Source organism: Xyrauchen texanus, chromosome 20 (assembly GCF_025860055.1).
Source record: "Xyrauchen texanus isolate HMW12.3.18 chromosome 20, RBS_HiC_50CHRs, whole genome shotgun sequence".
NCBI classification, from domain to species: Eukaryota; Metazoa; Chordata; class Actinopteri; order Cypriniformes; family Catostomidae; genus Xyrauchen; species Xyrauchen texanus.
Window position 1 is genome coordinate 30143319 of NC_068295.1, and position 17503 is coordinate 30160821.

The following is a 17503-nucleotide window of genomic DNA, read 5'->3' on the forward strand; positions in this document are numbered from 1 at the left end:
CCAAAATGTATACAAAAAATAAGATAAAGAAGACAAATGTATTTATTTATATTACATATAAATGATTTAATAATACATTTTTTGAAGTCATGGGTCAGGAAAGTTCTCATTTTAGCATTTGCATTTTTTTATTAATAACGCATATTAACTCAACGCATTTATTGCTTAAACTGTGGAGGATGTGGTTACACAAGAGCAGAAGACTGATTAAAATTATCAAATAAAATGTCTAATGACCATAATGACCCATTTTATCCTCAGAAACCGCGAACATTTCCATTTAACAGAGATATCGGTATTGGTATTGGTATATCTGCGATATTTGCCTTAGTAGTTCATGGTCGAAAAGAAAATAACTCCTTTCATACGGTGGAGTAGATCAACGTTTAATCTGTCGTGGCGCTAGATGGCGATATGTATACCTGACACACAGCAATGTGCTCTTATCAACTTCGTCGAGCAAGAAAATCCGGAAAAACAACACAGAGGACTTTAAAAGCGTGGAGTATTAAAAGCAAGGTATTAAACGCATTTCAAAATAGAAATTAATTGCTTTGAGAACAGCATGAACAGAGGACATTGTGTCTGGCACTGGTGATCCAAAGCATAAATACATGAAATTATTTCCCCTCTGGTCAAAACTGCGGTTTGTTTTGAAGTAGCTAATTTTCTGTTTTTATTTCAATAATAATCCATTTGCCTTTTTCAGAGAAGTTATTGAACAGGAGGTTGAATTTAGATAAAGTGCGTGATAAAAGTTTACACACAAATGACCCCCTAAAATCCATCTCACTAAAGAAAGCTTTTTCAAACTCTTCATGGATGTGACCTGGAATACTGTGATATATTATTACCTTCATCTTATTTCTGTTAGGTGTTTTCATTTCCCACTTGTATTTAAATATTTGTCAGATATACCTTAACTTGCTCTGATCAACAGGTTAAGATGTCAGTATGGGTGGCAATGCTAGCTATGGCACCAGTGGGGCAAGGTTTGGACTGCCTGCAGTTTTGTTTTGCCTGGCAGCTCTTCTCTGTGCCAATCTGCTGCTGTATTTCTACCTAGATATCCTGAATCAAGACACTAATCCTTTCTTGGCACACTTGCAGTGCCCAACTCGCCACTTTAAGGTGGGCACTATGACCATATGTACCCCTTGGCTGCAGTGCCCAGAAATTCGTGCTGAGGTCCGGAGTGTAAAACTCATTGGACAAGGGGCTGTAAAGCGGGTGAGAATTTTTTTTCTTGTCCTTTTGGTTCTTTTTTTTTTCATGGTGCATCCTAGAGACTTACACAGATGCATAATTGTATTTTCTAGGTCTATCTGTCTGAGTGGCGAGGGCAGAAGGTAGCTCTGTCTGTCTTGTCTTCGGAGCAGTATAAAGATGATTTTCTTCATGGACTGTCAATGCTACGTTCCTTGCAGAGCACCCATGTTGTATCACTTGTCGGGGCATGTGAGGAGGAAGGTGTGTTTGTTACAGAATACCACCCTCTTGGATCAGCTCTGACACTTGATGCCACCCTTTCCCAAGACCGATATCACTTGCAAAACTCATGGCATACTCGGCTTCAGTTGGCAATAGACTATGTTGCCTTCCTGGCATACCTGCACAGCAGTCCGGTGGGCATCCGTTTGATGTGTGACTCCAATGACCTACACAAAACTCTTAGCCAGTTTCTTTTGGCATCTGACATGCGTCTGTTGGCCAATGACCTGGATGCACTGCCTGAGGTGGAGAGGGGGCATCGAGGGGTGAAGTGTGGTCACCATGAGCTAACTGGGGACTTTGTTGCTCCTGAGCAGTTATGGCCCCATGGCGTGGATGTTCCTTTCTCAGATGAGCTCATGCCGGACTATGATGAAAAGACAGATGTCTGGAAGATTCCAGATGTGACACGTTTCTTATTGGGGAATGTCTTAGGAAGTGATGTCATTCATTTCCACTTGTTTGAAGTCTATACAGAGTGCAAAAGGAAGGATCCTCATTTGCGGCCCTCTGCACTTGAGGTCCTAAATGTTTATCGATCTGTCTATGACAGTATGATAGAGAGTCAATCACAGAGAGTTAGAGATATGTTGTAAAGAATTTATGAGCTTATAAGATCATAAGGTTTGAGAGAGTGAAGTTACCAATGCAAAGCATGACCCTGAGTTTGGTTGGTCAAACAATACCTCATAAAAGTTATTTTAATTTAAGTGAATTGAACTTGAGTTACTGATGCAATGTTTAAAACTGAAGAAAGTTTATTTTGATTTTAGGAGGATGATGCTAAACACTGAACATGATTTTTATTGTTATTGTTCTACATCTGAAAGAGTTTAATAAAACATTTACTCTGTGACCACAATGTGTTTGTGTTTGTCAGGATTGTAAATAAACTGCTTGCTAGGAAGTTCCTCATCATATATATTGTAGACCATGTAATCTCGATGTGTGGCAAGGCAAATAAATATATAGGCTTTAACTTTTTTATCAGAAGAAGGCTTTTTTTTAAGGCATAGTTCACCCAAAATTAAAATTATGTCATCATTCATTCACCATCATGTTGCTTCAAACCTGTATGATGTTCTTTCTTTGGTTAAAAAACACAAAAGACTGAATGACAGTCTCAGTCACCATTCAATTTCATTGTATGGAATAAAGATGAAGAGAAAGTAAATAGTGACTGAGACTGTCAGTCCCTACTGGGTTGCCAACTCTCATGCATTTGCCGTGAGACACAAGCTTTCAGGCTCTGTCTCACGCTCTTACGCTACCCAAATAAATTTCACGCCAAATAACGAGATAACGAAGTAATTCAATGTAAAACAAAGCACAGCAACAGATATTGCTTGTAGGATTTTTCCATCAGCACAAGACTTGAATTTTTCTTGAAAGCAAATCTACCACCACAACCTGCATCGGGGTGCTCTGGATATAGGATGGCTCTGGGATAGCGCAGAGTGCAACAATTGTGCAACTCCTTCAGTCGATATCTCGGCAGAGACAAAAAACGTATGCACCCACAGAGAACTGTCTACTTTTGAAGCGCTGTGGAAGAAGGCAAACCTCTCAAACTGTTAGACAGCCTCGACATTTTAAACAGCATTGACATAAAGAGGCGACACCGTGCACCAACATCGATTACAAGTGTGGTGATGTGGGCATGGCTGAGCGACGTCTGTGGAGAGCAAGGCAAAGTGAGGAAGAATGGTGAATATTGACACCTGTGGAAGATAATCTCTAACAGCTGTTTGTGTTTGCAGTGATAGCTGGTAGGAATAGAAGGGCAGACCGAGAGAGAGAGAAAGGCATGCAGCAGCGCGTTTATGTTTGTTGCTGAAAAGCAGTATTTGAGTTTTGTGTGAGGCACTGAAAAGTGTGAGAAATAAAAGAGACTTACGTTGGAGAGTTCACCCATCTCCCGCTTCCTCCTTCCAAGAGAACTATACAATGTAAGAGACTGTGTCACAACAAGGCTTTTATAAATACTTATCAGCCTTCGTAACATTTATCATGTTTATTCTATTAACACAGTGACAGAAAAGTTAGAATTTCATATCAAATACTGTATATTAGTAGGAATCTAATAGACTTTTTATATTAGTTGTATTTTATGTAAATGTGTTAAAGTCTATTTTTTTGAGGGGACAGGTGGCAACATTTTCCTCCTGTTCTAATGTCGAATATCAAACAAACTGGCCATGTTTGCCTTCAGATATTTTAAGAGATGACTTACTGTAAATTATTAAGAGCCTGATTAAAGGAAAACAATATTTAAACAGAAAACAAACATTTTCAATAGAAGCACAGTCCCAGCTCAGTATAAAGTGGTCTACCCTGCAGAATATTATAACTAACTCTATAAAAATAAGGTTTTATTTAAATTAAGTTAGTTTGGTTTGATTCCCCATAGCAGTTTGAAGTACAAAAAAAATAAAAAAATTCCAATTCAAAAGGTTCCAGATATCCAATGTAAACATGAAATGCATTTAAGTAATTTAGTAACAAACCAACTTTGAGGTTGTGGGTGACAATGTACCTGAGCCACATCCGAAGACCATTTTTGGACCCAGGAAAACCCTGGTTATATAAGAGTGTATGTGTGTTTTGAAATTGTGTATGGCAGGTTACTTTATGCAGGTGAGCACAAAAATTATAATTATTATTATTTGCTTTATAGGGATTCATTAGGTTATGTTGTGGTCTTAGGAATTAAAGATAGTAGCCTACTAGTATTAAATACACACACAGGGTAACATTGAGGTTCTGCGGGGCCCGGGCCTTCAATGTTTCAACTGTTGTGGCCCTGCCGTCAGAATCTCACTTCAACAAGGTAACCAAACTTGGCAACCCTGGTTCCTAACATTTAGCCTAACCTATCTCCTTTTGTGTTCCACGAAAAACAAAGTAATACAAGTTTGGAACAACATCAGGGCAAGTAAATGATGACAGAATTCTTATTTTTGAGTAATCTATCTAACTTTTATAAAGCTGTAGACTATCATTATTTAATATTCAAATACTTTTTAAACTTTATAACTGCTATGCGTACTGAAGAAGACAAAACCTAAAACAAATCTGACGCCCCAAAAAGCGCCAGTTTGGATTTAATTTTTGCAGAGGAGAAACCGGAAATACGTAGTCTGTTGGATGTGCACACATCCGCATGACTCTGATGTCTGTATTAATGGATGTTTAGGAGGTATCTGTACGGATTGCAAGACGGCCTGGCTTGCAGGTCCAGTGCCTATCTCCCCACCACAGGAGGGTAAGTTCTCTCTCGGGTGTTCGTGCAACAATGAGCTCGGGACAACCGAGCGACAATGAGGATCTGCGCCCCGCCAGCGTCCCCGAGCTGGATGATGAGAAGGAGGACAGAGATGAGTACAGGGCCCCCACGAGACCGTCATCTCCACAAGTGGGCAGTGAGAGTGCCGGGGTGCAGGGCAGCGCCAGGGTCGAGTTGGCCGGAGACGACGGGACGGGCTCGAGGTGCAGAGTCTCGAGCGCATGCGACTCTCTTTTCTCGTGGATCTACAGGAGTACAATCCGCAGGGGACCGCTCGTAGACCCGGCTCGAGATCAGTACCGTACCATGACACGGCTTTATTCGTCCATGAGTGCTGCTGCGGATTCGGTGAACCTCAGTACACAAACCCACGGTGCTGTCTTTAACTTGGAGTACTCTCCGGACGGGTAAGCGCACCCCATCCGCAGTAAAGAAGTTAAATTAAACACGTCTCACATCTGCAATAAATTGCCTCGATCGAACTTTTGGTTTTGTGTGATTGATAATAATGATAAGGATAATGACACGTAATAAATCTTTGAGTGAATTGCATTTCTGACCTTTTTGTCCTGACAGTTAGAGATGGGCTCCCCTGTCATCAGTCATTCTATGATTACTAAATAATAAATTTTGTATTATTAATAATACCACATTTAAAAACAAACTGTGCACACATCAAATGAATTGAAAATGTTGTTTAAAAAAATGTTGTTTTTGTTTGTGAAATGTATTATAGATTGTAAAATATAAAGTCTATACAGGAAACAAGCCTAAAATAGAGAAATACTGGCAAATCCAATCTTAAAGATCCAGTAAGTGTAAACATACGATTGTATATTCTTTAAAACTAGAATGATAACCTAAACTATTTTGAATCATTTTAGGGGACTCCTTATTGAACAATCGCCTTTATATGTCTTTTGTAGGTCGGTTTTGACAGTTGCTTGTGAGCAGACAGAGGTGCTTTTGTTCGACCCCATTTCTTCCAGACATATCAAAACACTGGTGGAGGCTCACGAGGACTGTGTAAACAACATAAGGTACATGTGCACAAATGTACATAATTGATTGCAGTGTGGGAATTCATCAGTTACTCATGCAAAAGATGTTTCAGAAACAATTCCATATAAAACACACCATTTATTTGTGGAACACTGCCATTTGCATTATACATAATTTGCATTATGCATAATTTGCATTTGCATTATACACAATTTGCATTATGCATAATTTTCATTTGCATTATACACAATTTGCATGATTTATTTGCTGCTGTAGACCCTTTGTTTCTCCATCTTTTACACATACAAAAGTTGGACATACACCGCTCAGCCACAACATTAAAACCACCTGCCTAATATTGTGTAGGTCCCCCTTGTGCCATCAAACCAGCACCAACCTGCATCTCAGAACAGCATTCTGACATGATATTCTTCTCACCACAATCGTACAGAGTGGTTACCTGAGTTACCGTAGACTTTGTCAGTTCGAACCAGTCTGGCCATTCTCCATTGACCTCTCTCATCAACAAGGTGTTTCTGTCCACTGAACTGCAGCTCATTGGACTTTTTTTGTTTTTGGCACCATTCAGAGTAAATTCTAGAGACTGTTATGTGTGAAAATCCCAGGAGATCATCAGTTACAGAAATACTCAAACCATCCCATCTGGCAACAACAAACATCCAAGCGATTATCTAATCAGCCAATCATGTGGCAGCAGTGCAGTGCATAAAATCATGCAGATACGGTCAGAAGCTTCAGTTAATGTTCACATCAACCATTAGAATGGGGAAAAAAAACATGATCTCAGTGATTTGGACCATGGTGTGGTTGTTGGTGCCAGACAGGCTGGTTTGAGTATTTCTGTAACTGATGATCTCCTGGGATTTTCACACACAACAGTCTCTAGAATTTACTCCGAATGGTGCCAAAAACAAAAAAGCATCCAGCGAGGGGCAGTTCTGTGGACTGAAATGCCATGTTGATGAAAAAGGTCAACAGAGAATGGCCAGACTGATTCGAACTGACAAAGTCTATGGTAACTCGGATAACCACTCTATATTATGGTGAGAAGATAGCATTCTGAGATGTCGGTTGGCACTGTTTTGGCAGCACAAGGTGGGCCTACACAATATTAGTCAGGTGGTTTTAATGTTGTGGCTGATCGGTGTATGTTTGGTAGGGTGAGTTCGATACATTTTAGGCACCGACCGAATTGCCTCTTAAACAATCGAGTATCGAAAAATGTCTTGTCATTAACCTTACCTTGTCACAGGTGAGGTTAATGTTTAGCAAACAAGCCAACAAACAAAATCTGTTAACTTGTAGTGGTACATGCTTGTGTACATGTTAAATAAATTTTTCTGTGCGTGGTGACATAGTCCTATAAACTGGGACCTACGTAACGTTAGATATTGTTTGGATGTATGCTATAGATAGCTAGCTAAATCGATGCTAAAAATGCTTTAAGGATGACCGTATCTGATCAAGTTTAAAGTAGACTAAACTAGTTATCTTGTTAAACCATACTTATCCTTAGGGTTGGCTGAATTAACAGTTTAGCTTCTTGTTTTTTTTTCCCCACTTCACATTAATGTTATAGCCTCTGCCCCTGCCGACCCTGGCATGAGGAGATTAGAAGGCTCAGGAGATGAGTCTGAGTCTGGTTTTATTTTTTCAGTTTTACTTTGTAAAAAAGTTTTTTTGAGGTAATGTTTGTAATCTTGTTAAAACGGATTTCATAAAATTGGTATCAGAAAAAGTATCGCTTAAGAACCGGTCAAGGTATCGTTTTTTTTTTTTTTTTATGATACCCAGCCCTAATGTTCTGGCACAATCATGAATTAGAGGGATAGTTCACCCAAAAATAAAGTGGCATCCATTGTCTCATGTTTTACCAAACCTGTAGGATTTTTGATCTTCGTGGAACACAAAATGAGATTTTAGGCAGAATGTTGGCCTCAGTCGTTGTGAATTTCATGGCATCTTTTTTATCCATACAAAGACTGAGGGTAACTGAGGCTGTCATTCTGCCTAACGTCTTCCTTTCGTGTTTCACAGAAAGTCAAATAAGTTTGGAACAACTTGAGGGTGAGTAAATGATGATAGAATTGTCATTTTAGGCATTGCATCCCCTTAATGAGGATGTCCACCGTGTTGACTGTGTGTGCGGTTTTATGACTGATGTTGTGTACTATTCAGGTTTCTTGATAACCGACTGTTTGCGACCTGCTCTGACGACACCACTATTGCATTGTGGGACTTGCGGAAACTCAGCACGAAGGTGTGCGCATTGCATGGCCACGCCAGCTGGGTCAAGAACATCGAGTATGACACACACACTCGTCTGCTTGTCACATCTGGATTTGACGGAAATGTCATCACCTGGGATACCAACAGGTATGTTGTTTGATTACAATGTGGGGTCCTGTCTCAGTTAAGAGTGCATGTGTGAGTGTTGTGTGCAACTGTAAATCATTCTTCCTGCTGTGTGTTTAGGTTCACAGAAGAAGGCTGCCCCCACAAGAAGTTTTTCCACACACGCTATCTAATGCGGATGCGTCTGACTCCAGACTGCAGTAAGATGTTGATCTCCACCTCCTCTGGTTACCTGCTCATCTTACATGAACTTGACCTCACCCAGAGCCTTGAGGTCAGCAGCTACCGTATCCTACGGGCCCGCAGAGCTCCGCTCAGCACAGGTATCTTCATACAATGTAGCTTAAGGCTAGGTGGCATGACATTTTAAGCAGTGACCGAAGTGTCCTGTAGTGTGACATACTATATGGCATTTAAGTCTTACTTTGAATAACTCTTATTAATTCTTCTATAACTATTATACATGCAGCAGTTGTTTTGACCATATTAATTGAGAGATAAAAAGTTATGAACATTTTTGGAAAAACTTAAAAGAAATGACAACGTTACAGCTCCAAAAATATAAACTTTCTGTTATGTATTCATATATGTATATTTTAAGAGTATTTCACCCAAAAATTGCACCCTCATGCCATCCCAGATGTGTATGACTTACTTTCTTCTGCAGAACACAAAGATTTTTAGAAGAATATCTTAGATCTGTATGTCCAGTGCAAGTGAATGGTGACCAGACCTGAAGCTCCAAAAGCACACAAAGACAGCACACAAAGACAGCATAAAAGTAATCCATAAGACTCCAGTGGTTAAATCAATATCTTAAGTCCTTTTTTTTTTTACTATAAATTCTCCTCCCTGCCCAGTAGGTGGCGATATGCATAAAGAATGCAAATCGCCAAAAAAAAAAGAAGACGAATGTTCTTATTTTAAATATTGATCAGTCTCTCACCCACACAGATCATACCACTTCAGAAGACATGGATTTAACCACTGGAGTTGTATGGATAATTTAAATGCTGCCTTTAAATGCTTTTTGGAGCTTCCCAGTTCTGGCCACATTTTATGGACCTACGGAGCTGAGATATTCTTCTAAAAATCTTCATTTGAGTTCAGCAGAAGAAAGAAAGTCAGAAACATCTGGGATGCATGAGGGTGAGTAAACCAATGTGAGAATTTTCATTTTTGGGTGAACTACCACTTTATCTAAAATTCAGATTTGTATAAAAAAACATTAATGTCAATGTTATTTGTCAACCACCAATTACCAAAGATTTTATGAACACTGATATCTGAAATTAAGAGATGAGAGGCAATTTGGAAATGTAGTAGTATTCAATGGTTGATATTTGCTATTGAACAACCTGAAATATCATTTGTTCTGTACTTATCTGACACAGTGATACAACTATAAAGGTTAATTGTGTGGCAAAAAGTAATTTTGTACTTGACCTTATCATCATTATTGAGATTTAATCTTTTCTTTCTCTTAAAAGGTTCATCAGCAGGTTCCAGGTCAGGAGGTACTCGTCATACCAGTGACAGGAAAGTCCATCCACACAGAGAGGGTAAAGGTCAATTGGAATGATTTTAATACACTACAATAATAAAGTAGTTTATAATAAAATTATTTTTGTCTTTTTATTAGTAATTTGGTTTGTTTAGCAGTTTTCCGCAGTTAATTTTTTTTTTTTATTGTACTCCTCTCAAACCAACTATAGGTACAATTAACATTTCCTGCAGTAGCTATTATTTGAAGCTATTTGAATCGGTGGCAGTGTCGGTAATATTCTTTCATTTGCAATTAACTGTTAATCAAAAAAAATAAAAATTATATTGCTGTTCCACCATTTATTTTTAGGGTAATTCTTTTGCTTCTGAACAGGTTTGAACCCCAAAGTTTCTTTACCCAGGTTTGTCACCCAGAAACAGTCTAGAAGTTTTAACCCCAGAGATCCCAGGTGAGAGGGACCGTGGAAATTGCATCACCTCCTTGCAACTACATCCAAAGGGCTGGGCCACACTGCTGCGATGCTCCAGCAACATGGACGACCAGGAGGTCAGTGACTTGTGGGTGGAAAGTACAGGATGTTTCTTGTAGACAACAGCCACAGATGGCACTCCCATGGACCGCACACAGTCAGTTAGCTGACCGTGTTATCCATATTGTACACAAAACTGGAATGTATGGTATTTGTCAGTGATATATTAAAGCATTGACTATGTTTGCATGCACTTAAGAAAAGGTTTATTTTACCACCCCCTGAAGTCGCAAGTTCGAATCCAGGGTGTGCTGGGTTACTCCAGCCTGGTCTCCTAAACAACCAAATTGGCCCGGTTGCTAGGGATGGTAGAGTCACATGGGTTAACTTCCTCGTTGTCGATGTAATGTGGTTGGCTCTTGGTGGGGCACATGGTGAGTTGTGCATGAATGCCGCGGAGAATAGCGTGAGCCGCCACACATGCTATGTCTACTGGATTGAGGCGAGTCACTACGCCACAAGGACTTGCAGCGCATTGGAAATTGGGCATACCAAATTGGGGAGAAAAAGGGGAGAGAAAAAAAAAGGTTTATTCCAGGGTTTTTGCAGACTGCGGCATTTTGAAACATTGTGTAAACAAGAATGCTGATTTCCTTACACCGTTTAAGGGATTAAGAGAAAGCGGCTTAATGTGGTCATGTAAACGCATAAGTGCTGCTCTTACAGGGTTCGTGAACAGACCGGAGAACCATCGTCATAGAATGGAGCCCAACAACAAGTCAATACAGCAGATAGAATTTAACATTTCAGGGAGTACAGTGGGAAAGCACATACACAATAAACTATACCCATTTATTCACATCGATATACACATTTATATATATTGACTACTGTCCCTGACGTTTGCATATATGTGCTCGTACATTGGGGGGGAATCCCGGAGTTTTAAGTAAGAGGGAAACCGCACTATTGCATTGTAATTCTGCTGCAGGTCACAATAGAAAGTTAAGGAAACAAACACCGCAACAACTCTGAAATATTTGGAAATAAAGCGAACCAATGGAGAATAATTTCTCTGTGGAGAAATCTTACTGACCGAGCTGCATGTGTAGGGGAGAAAAGAATAAGCTGCTTATACAGTGAATGTAAATGGGAACGCCACTCATACAGTGCATGTAAATGGGAATGCCACTTTCTCGCAATAAGCCGCTTTCTGGTGTCCATATAAATTTAAGTGTGGCAATTTTTTTTCCAAATTGGCTGATTTTCAGATATTCAGACTTTTGTTTGAGGCATGTAGTAGCCAGATAATCCTGCCCAAAAATGGCACATAAAACCATAAAGTTTTCCTGTCTTAAGTTTGCGGTTTCTTGTTCAGAGTAAGTTCCAATGTGTACCAGCCCTTGTGCTGTTTAGTCAAAGGTTACGCTAGACTAGCAGGGTGGTGGAACTGTGATTTACCAATTTAATTTTAGACATTTAATCAGTCTCCCTCTGTTTCATGTCTCTCAGTGGACGTGTGTGTATGAGTTTCAAGAGGGAGCCCCACCTCGACCCCCAGTGTCTCCTCGCTGCTCTCTGCGCCTCACACACTATATTGAGGAGGCCAATGTCGGCCGTGGCTACATTAAAGAGCTGTGCTTCAGCCCTGATGGACGGCTCATTTGCTCGCCTTATGGTTATGGTGTACGCTTGCTGGCCTTCGATGAGAACTGTGCAGAGCTGGCGGACTGTATGCCTGTACGGACGGCTGTGCTGCGGGAGGTCCGCTCCATCTACTCTCACAGCGACGTGGTGCTCACCACAAAGTTCTCGCCCACTCACTGTCAGTTTGCATCTGGCTGCCTCAGTGGACATGTTGCTTTGTACCAACCACACTTTTAACCATGAACATTGAAATCAATTGTTAACTATTTCTTGGACTTTGAAGAGGTTGCAAGTGGCAGAGGTTTTTAATAGGTCAGACAAATGTTGATGGTGCATATTGGGAGAAGTAAACTACCTTAAGCTGTGGGTTGGGTCACAGCATTGTTTGTGCATGTGTATGACCATGTACAAGCAAGTTTGCCATTTTCAGACGTAATTGTTTTTTACACTGTGCAAACATTTTGAACTTATCAATGTGCAGTATGAAAGAAAACAGCATTTCAATTTTTCATTTTTGGAGGTTGAATGTGGTCAGTCACAGATGTGAGCATTACACTGTGTCCTAACCAGGAATGATATGATAAAGTTGAAAGTGTTAAAACGCTGTTCCAAATAAACCAAACCAACACAGATTTCGAATCAACGAAATTGTTGATTGCTTTGTTTCTATTTTGTATAGCCCCGTCCATGGAGAAATCAGATTTGCCCAAAATCCTGCTTCACCTGTATTTTAAACATCAAATGTATTCTGATTTGGGCACGATTGTGTAGCTTCACACTGCAGTTTTGCATTCAGTGAGGACAAATTGCCAAACATTTTAGTTTTTGCCATGCCATATTTGTTTTTAGAAACTTTTTTTCTGGAAGTATGTTGCACTTTTCTAAATAAATATTTTTGTATTTTTTTTTTATTTGTACAGTTAGTCCTTAACACTAACTGAGGTCTGAGTTGTAGATTGTTGAAGCAGTATTGTGTACGTTTGAGTGCTAGGATGAACACAATTACTGGTCACTTAATTGTCAGCAGAATTTTGTATTATTCTGAACCCTTCTTGGACAATCAGTGGATACGGGTTAATCCCACCATTTTCTAATGGTCATCGGTGAGAAATTGGGACAGGGTATCCGCGGGTCATTAAAATGTATCAAATCAATTTGGTGAAAAATAAGGACATTAAAAAGTAATCATCTTCATATGAGGTTTTATGGTAGTTTGCAAGCCAGCTTCTGGTGCATTACTGGAGAGTGAAGCATCAATGGAAGGTAATAATATTCTGCTGACTAACCCTGTTATTTTAAGATATCTTAATATTGCACTATATTTTTTTATTTGTTCTGCAGAGTAAATGTTTCTTCACCTGTATCTCTTCCTACTTTAATAAGCTCTGACCTGTCTTTTGCATACTTTGTACATTTAATTAGTACTTGCTCTATTGTCTCTGCTTGACCACAATTATTACACTGTCCTGTTTCATGTTTTTCTATTATCCATAATGAATGATTTAGCCCAGTATGACCTATTCAGATGCAAGCGATAACTGAATCTTCCTTCCTGTTATTATAAACTATTCTCTCATTGCCTACTTGTTGCTGAATAGTATAGCGATGTCTGCCCTTAGTTTCACTGTTCCATGCCATTCATTATTAACATTCTTTAATTTTTTCTTTAATCTCTTCCTTACTGAGTGTCACTTGTACGTCTAAATCCATGTGCTTTAGTGTTTGTTTAGCTAGTTTATTGACAAATTCATTACCCTCCACATGAGCCGGTACCCACAAAAACGTTACGTATATATATATATATATATATATATATATATATAATTTTTGTCTTTAAAATGTTTTATTGATTTGACAACACAAACAACACGGAATCAACTTTCATCAATATATGAGCCCCCCATTTTGTGTTTATTCCCTAAGTTATTACCCACCCTATCACCCAAAATACAAAATCTGGGGCAGAGTAAAATCTGAGTGCTCAAGACCTCACAGACATATCTCTGAACCCTCAAACCCAAAACTAGTATCTTAGTACAGAACCCCAAAAACGTGGGCTATGTCCGCATCCTTTTTAATTATGGCTGCAGATGCAAATCCATAAACTATACTCCTGTAATCCAAACTTGATCTGAATAATATAAAGTATATTATTTTCAGTGACAATCCACATGCTCCCCATTCAACTCCTGATAAACATCGGAGAAAGTTTATTTCTGTTTTACACTTCTCAGTCAGCTTTTTAGCGTGTGCTCCAAATGTCAATCTAGGTTCCATCCATACATCAAGGTATTTTACTACTGAAACTTGTGCCAGTATCTGTTTATATAATTTCTATTTAACCTCTGGTACATCTTGAGTTTTAGCCACTGATAATATGAAACTTCACTTAGTACCCCATGTCTCCACTTCATCGACTGATTTCTGTAAACTTTGTGACACGTTACATTACATCCTCTTTTCCATATTGCCCCATCATCTGCATTAAGTGACCTTCTTATGTCTTCTTTAATATGACTAAAAGTGTAATTTATCATAATATTAAATAATACTGGACCTTGTGTAGAGCCATTGTCTATCTTGTATGTCTTAGAATACTCTGCTCCTACCCTAATTTGTACTGCTCTTTCAAGAAGAAAATCCATAATTCAGTTATACATCTTTCCTGCATTTCCCATATTTTTATGTTTTATTAGAAGCCCCTCTTTCCAAAACATATAATATGCTTTCTCAATATCGATCATCCCTATCAAATAATGCGGAAGGTTCGCCCTGTGACATATGAGATAGAGATCCCATCCAGGACCCAATCCTTGCAAATCTTCTATGTCAACATGATAAAGCAGTGGTATGCTCATTCCACACAACCAGACCCTACATCTGTGGAAGTACCTGGAACAGCAATAGCCTTGTGTCTGAGATCCACAGAGGGAGAGGAGGAAATAGAGGAACAATACCTGCCTGGTCGACAGGGAAACAGTCAGCTGAGACTTGAGCACCTGGAAGATGAACAAAGGCAGGAACTTCTACAGTGACCAACTCTTTATGGAGACACCTGGTAGAACAGCCATGATCCATCATCACATCACTCTCAAAGATCCCAAAACCATTCGTCAGCCAGTATACCAGGTCCCAGAGAGACTTTGAAGGAATATGAAGGAAGAGTTGGGGACCATGCAGAGTCTTGGTGTGATTGAACCTTCAACCAGTGAATGGAGCAATCCTATTGTTCTAGTGCCTAAGAAGGATGGAAGGCTTTGATTCTGTCTGGATTTTCACAAGCTCAATAGTGTGAGCAAATTTGACCCGTATCCCATGCCAAGTGTAGATGAGTTAGTGGAGAGTCTTGGAAGAGCAAAGTATCTCACCACACTTGACCTCTGCAAAGGATATTGGCAGGTCCCATTAAGTCCAGAGAGTAAGGAGATGACTGCATTTAAAACACCCTTTGGACATTTTCAGTTCTGTGTCCTTCCATTTGGGCTTCATGGAGCTCCAACTACTTTCCAAAAATGAGGGACCAGATCCTCCATGGGACTGAGAAGTTTGCTGCTGCATACTTAGATGACATTATCATATACAGTCAAACTTGGCAGGAGCATCTGAAGGATGTGCTATTAAGAATTAAGAATGTTGGTCTAACTATCCACCCAGACAAATGCACCCTAGCTAGGACTGAGACACAATACCTAGGGTATGTGCTGGGTCTTGGAGTAATATGACCACAGGTGGGGAAAATGGAGGCCATCAAGTATGCAGAACGGCCGGTGACCAAGAAACAGGTCCATTCTTTCCTAGGACTTGTGGGGTGGTACAGGTGTTTTATCCCCAACTTCTCTGAACAAGCCTTTACCCTAACTGATTTAACTAAAAAAGACAAGCCAAATAAAGTGAACTGGACACAGGACTGTGAGAGGGCTTTCCAGGACCTAAAGGACTCTTATGCACAAAGCCTGTTTTACAGAGTCCAGACTTTGAAAAGACTTTCACAGTACAGGCCGATGCTTCTGACCATGGTATTGGGGCTGTACTACTTCAGGAAGCTCAAGGGCAGCTCCAACCGATTGCCTACATCAGCAGAAATCTCCTTGCCAGTGAATCCAGGTATTCTACAGTTGAAAAGGAGTGTCTGGCAATTAAATGGGCATTGGACTATTTAAGATACTATGTGATTGGAAGCAAATTCAAACTTGAGACTGAACACAGGGCATTGGCATGGTTGGGTAGTATGAGGGACACAAATGCCTGTATCACCAGATGGTTTTTAGCCATCCAACCATTTGACACCTCAGGTGTGTGAGGAAAGGGGGAGAAATGTCACAGGTTAACCTGTTGACTGTATAAACTTTGACTTACAAACATACACCCATATCACTTGTACTGTACATTGCTGGCGAATTAACATCGGTGTACACATTAGGGAGGTGTTATGGAGTTTTTGTGTTGTTCAGTCTAAAGTTTGTTACTGCTGAGTTTGTTAATTAATAGTTAGAATTTTTAAAGTTTATCAGTATTCTTCTAAAAGAACAAAATCCCAGAACATACAATAATTAATGTGACAATTTCCTTTATTTTTCAACAAATTTTCCACAAACCTGATAGCAGTTAAACTTCCTGGTTCACACTCTGAACAACCAAACCCCTAATCTGGGTCAAATTGCTTTTTAAAGCAATAGCCACACCACTTCCTGTGGAAGCTACCATTTTGGTGTGATGTCACAGGGGAGAATTTAGGAACAGTAGTTTTTGGCCATTTAATTTGGTGTTAAACTTTCTTCTGTTAATGTTTGTGGTATTACTTGTTTGGGAAGTCTAAGTCTTGTTGTGCTGGGTGTTCAAATTTGATTTGATTGTTGCAAACTTTTTAGTTTGCTTCTGTTTAGTTGGGCTTTAGCCTATAAATAGGCTTGCTGGCTTAATGCAACTCAGTTCTGATTGTGGATTGAGCAGTGTTGCAAACTTGGGCTATTGGGTTTAGACAAATTAGCACATTGTTGCTGTTTTTTTTATTATTATAATAATTTTTTTTTATATATATATACACTTTTTACAGTTTTTATTTATTTATATTTCCTCCTGTACTGTAAATATTTTTGCACCTTCCAACAAAACACAATTTTTGCATTATACATCAACTTTTTGTACAGCGCATAATTTCCTTTTTTCACTCCAACTGTATAATACAATAATATTGAACAATTGTACCGTAATTTTTGCACATACTGTTAATTCACAAAAATGTTTTAGTAAAAATATATGTTGTTAAATACTATTTATTAGGCCAAACAAATTGCTGTATTGGTGCAAATAAATAAACAGCAACTGAATAATTGCAGGCTGATGGTATGTGGTGTCTCAGAAAAGTGGTAAAGCACCACTCATTCAGGTTGAACAAAGATATTTGCCAGCTTTTTCAAACAATGTTCCCCCAATATAGCAATAAAATATAGCTCAGATAAAGCTAAAAGTTTCATGTGTGGCATGACAGACTATATATAATTAGATCTGCTCTTGTTCAAGGAGAAGCTTGTTGGTAGTGTCAATAATGCAGGGCCATTTGTGTTCATGTTTTTATGAGAGCCTCAATGAGTGCAATGAAAAACACAAACAAATGGATATTTAGTAAGACTTTTGGAGTGGCATCCAGTCGAGGTACCTTAAGTATAGTAATGAATATAAGCATAAATAATTAACTTTAATAACTACTGTAGATGTCTGCATAAAA

General features: G+C 39.2%; 2 protein-coding genes across 5 annotated transcripts; both read left to right on the top strand.

Annotated features, from left to right (window-relative positions):
* Positions 1 to 447: 447 nt before the first annotated feature.
* LOC127660982 (protein O-mannose kinase-like) lies at positions 448 to 2346 on the top strand. 3 transcript variants are annotated; one of them, XM_052151494.1, is made up of 3 exons: positions 448 to 519; positions 941 to 1230; positions 1320 to 2346. In XM_052151494.1, exons 2-3 carry the CDS (start codon positions 955 to 957, stop codon positions 2085 to 2087), a joined length of 1044 nt encoding a protein of 347 aa, XP_052007454.1. In that variant the 5' UTR covers positions 448 to 519; positions 941 to 954; the 3' UTR covers positions 2088 to 2346. The 3 variants fall into 3 exon arrangements, with proteins under 3 accessions (XP_052007454.1, XP_052007456.1, XP_052007455.1); XM_052151496.1 differs by having other exon boundaries at positions 449 to 519; positions 1067 to 1230; XM_052151495.1 differs by having other exon boundaries at positions 464 to 1230.
* Positions 2347 to 4648: 2302 nt separating this feature from the next.
* LOC127660885 (DDB1- and CUL4-associated factor 10-like) lies at positions 4649 to 14242 on the top strand. 2 transcript variants are annotated; one of them, XM_052151346.1, is made up of 7 exons: positions 4649 to 5184; positions 5704 to 5817; positions 7979 to 8176; positions 8276 to 8478; positions 9646 to 9723; positions 10063 to 10208; positions 11644 to 14242. In XM_052151346.1, the coding sequence occupies exons 1-7, from the start codon at positions 4787 to 4789 to the stop codon at positions 12013 to 12015; spliced, it is 1509 nt and encodes a 502-aa protein (XP_052007306.1). In that variant the 5' UTR covers positions 4649 to 4786; the 3' UTR covers positions 12016 to 14242. The 2 variants fall into 2 exon arrangements, with proteins under 2 accessions (XP_052007306.1, XP_052007307.1); XM_052151347.1 differs by having other exon boundaries at positions 9646 to 9717; positions 11644 to 14241.
* Positions 14243 to 17503: the final 3261 nt, after the last annotated feature.

Excerpts from the sequence above, each read along its gene's own strand:
- LOC127660982 (XM_052151494.1), top strand. The coding sequence starts at position 955 with ATGGGTGGCAATGCTAGCTATGGCACCAGTGGGGCAAGGTTTGGACTG. Across the intron at positions 1,231-1,319 it reads GACAAGGGGCTGTAAAGCGG|GTCTATCTGTCTGAGTGGCG; the intron begins GTGAGAATTTTT and ends TGTATTTTCTAG.
- LOC127660885 (XM_052151346.1), top strand. The coding sequence starts at position 4,787 with ATGAGCTCGGGACAACCGAGCGACAATGAGGATCTGCGCCCCGCCAGC. Across the intron at positions 5,185-5,703 it reads TTGGAGTACTCTCCGGACGG|GTCGGTTTTGACAGTTGCTT; the intron begins GTAAGCGCACCC and ends TGTCTTTTGTAG. Across the intron at positions 10,209-11,643 it reads GCAACATGGACGACCAGGAG|TGGACGTGTGTGTATGAGTT; the intron begins GTCAGTGACTTG and ends CATGTCTCTCAG.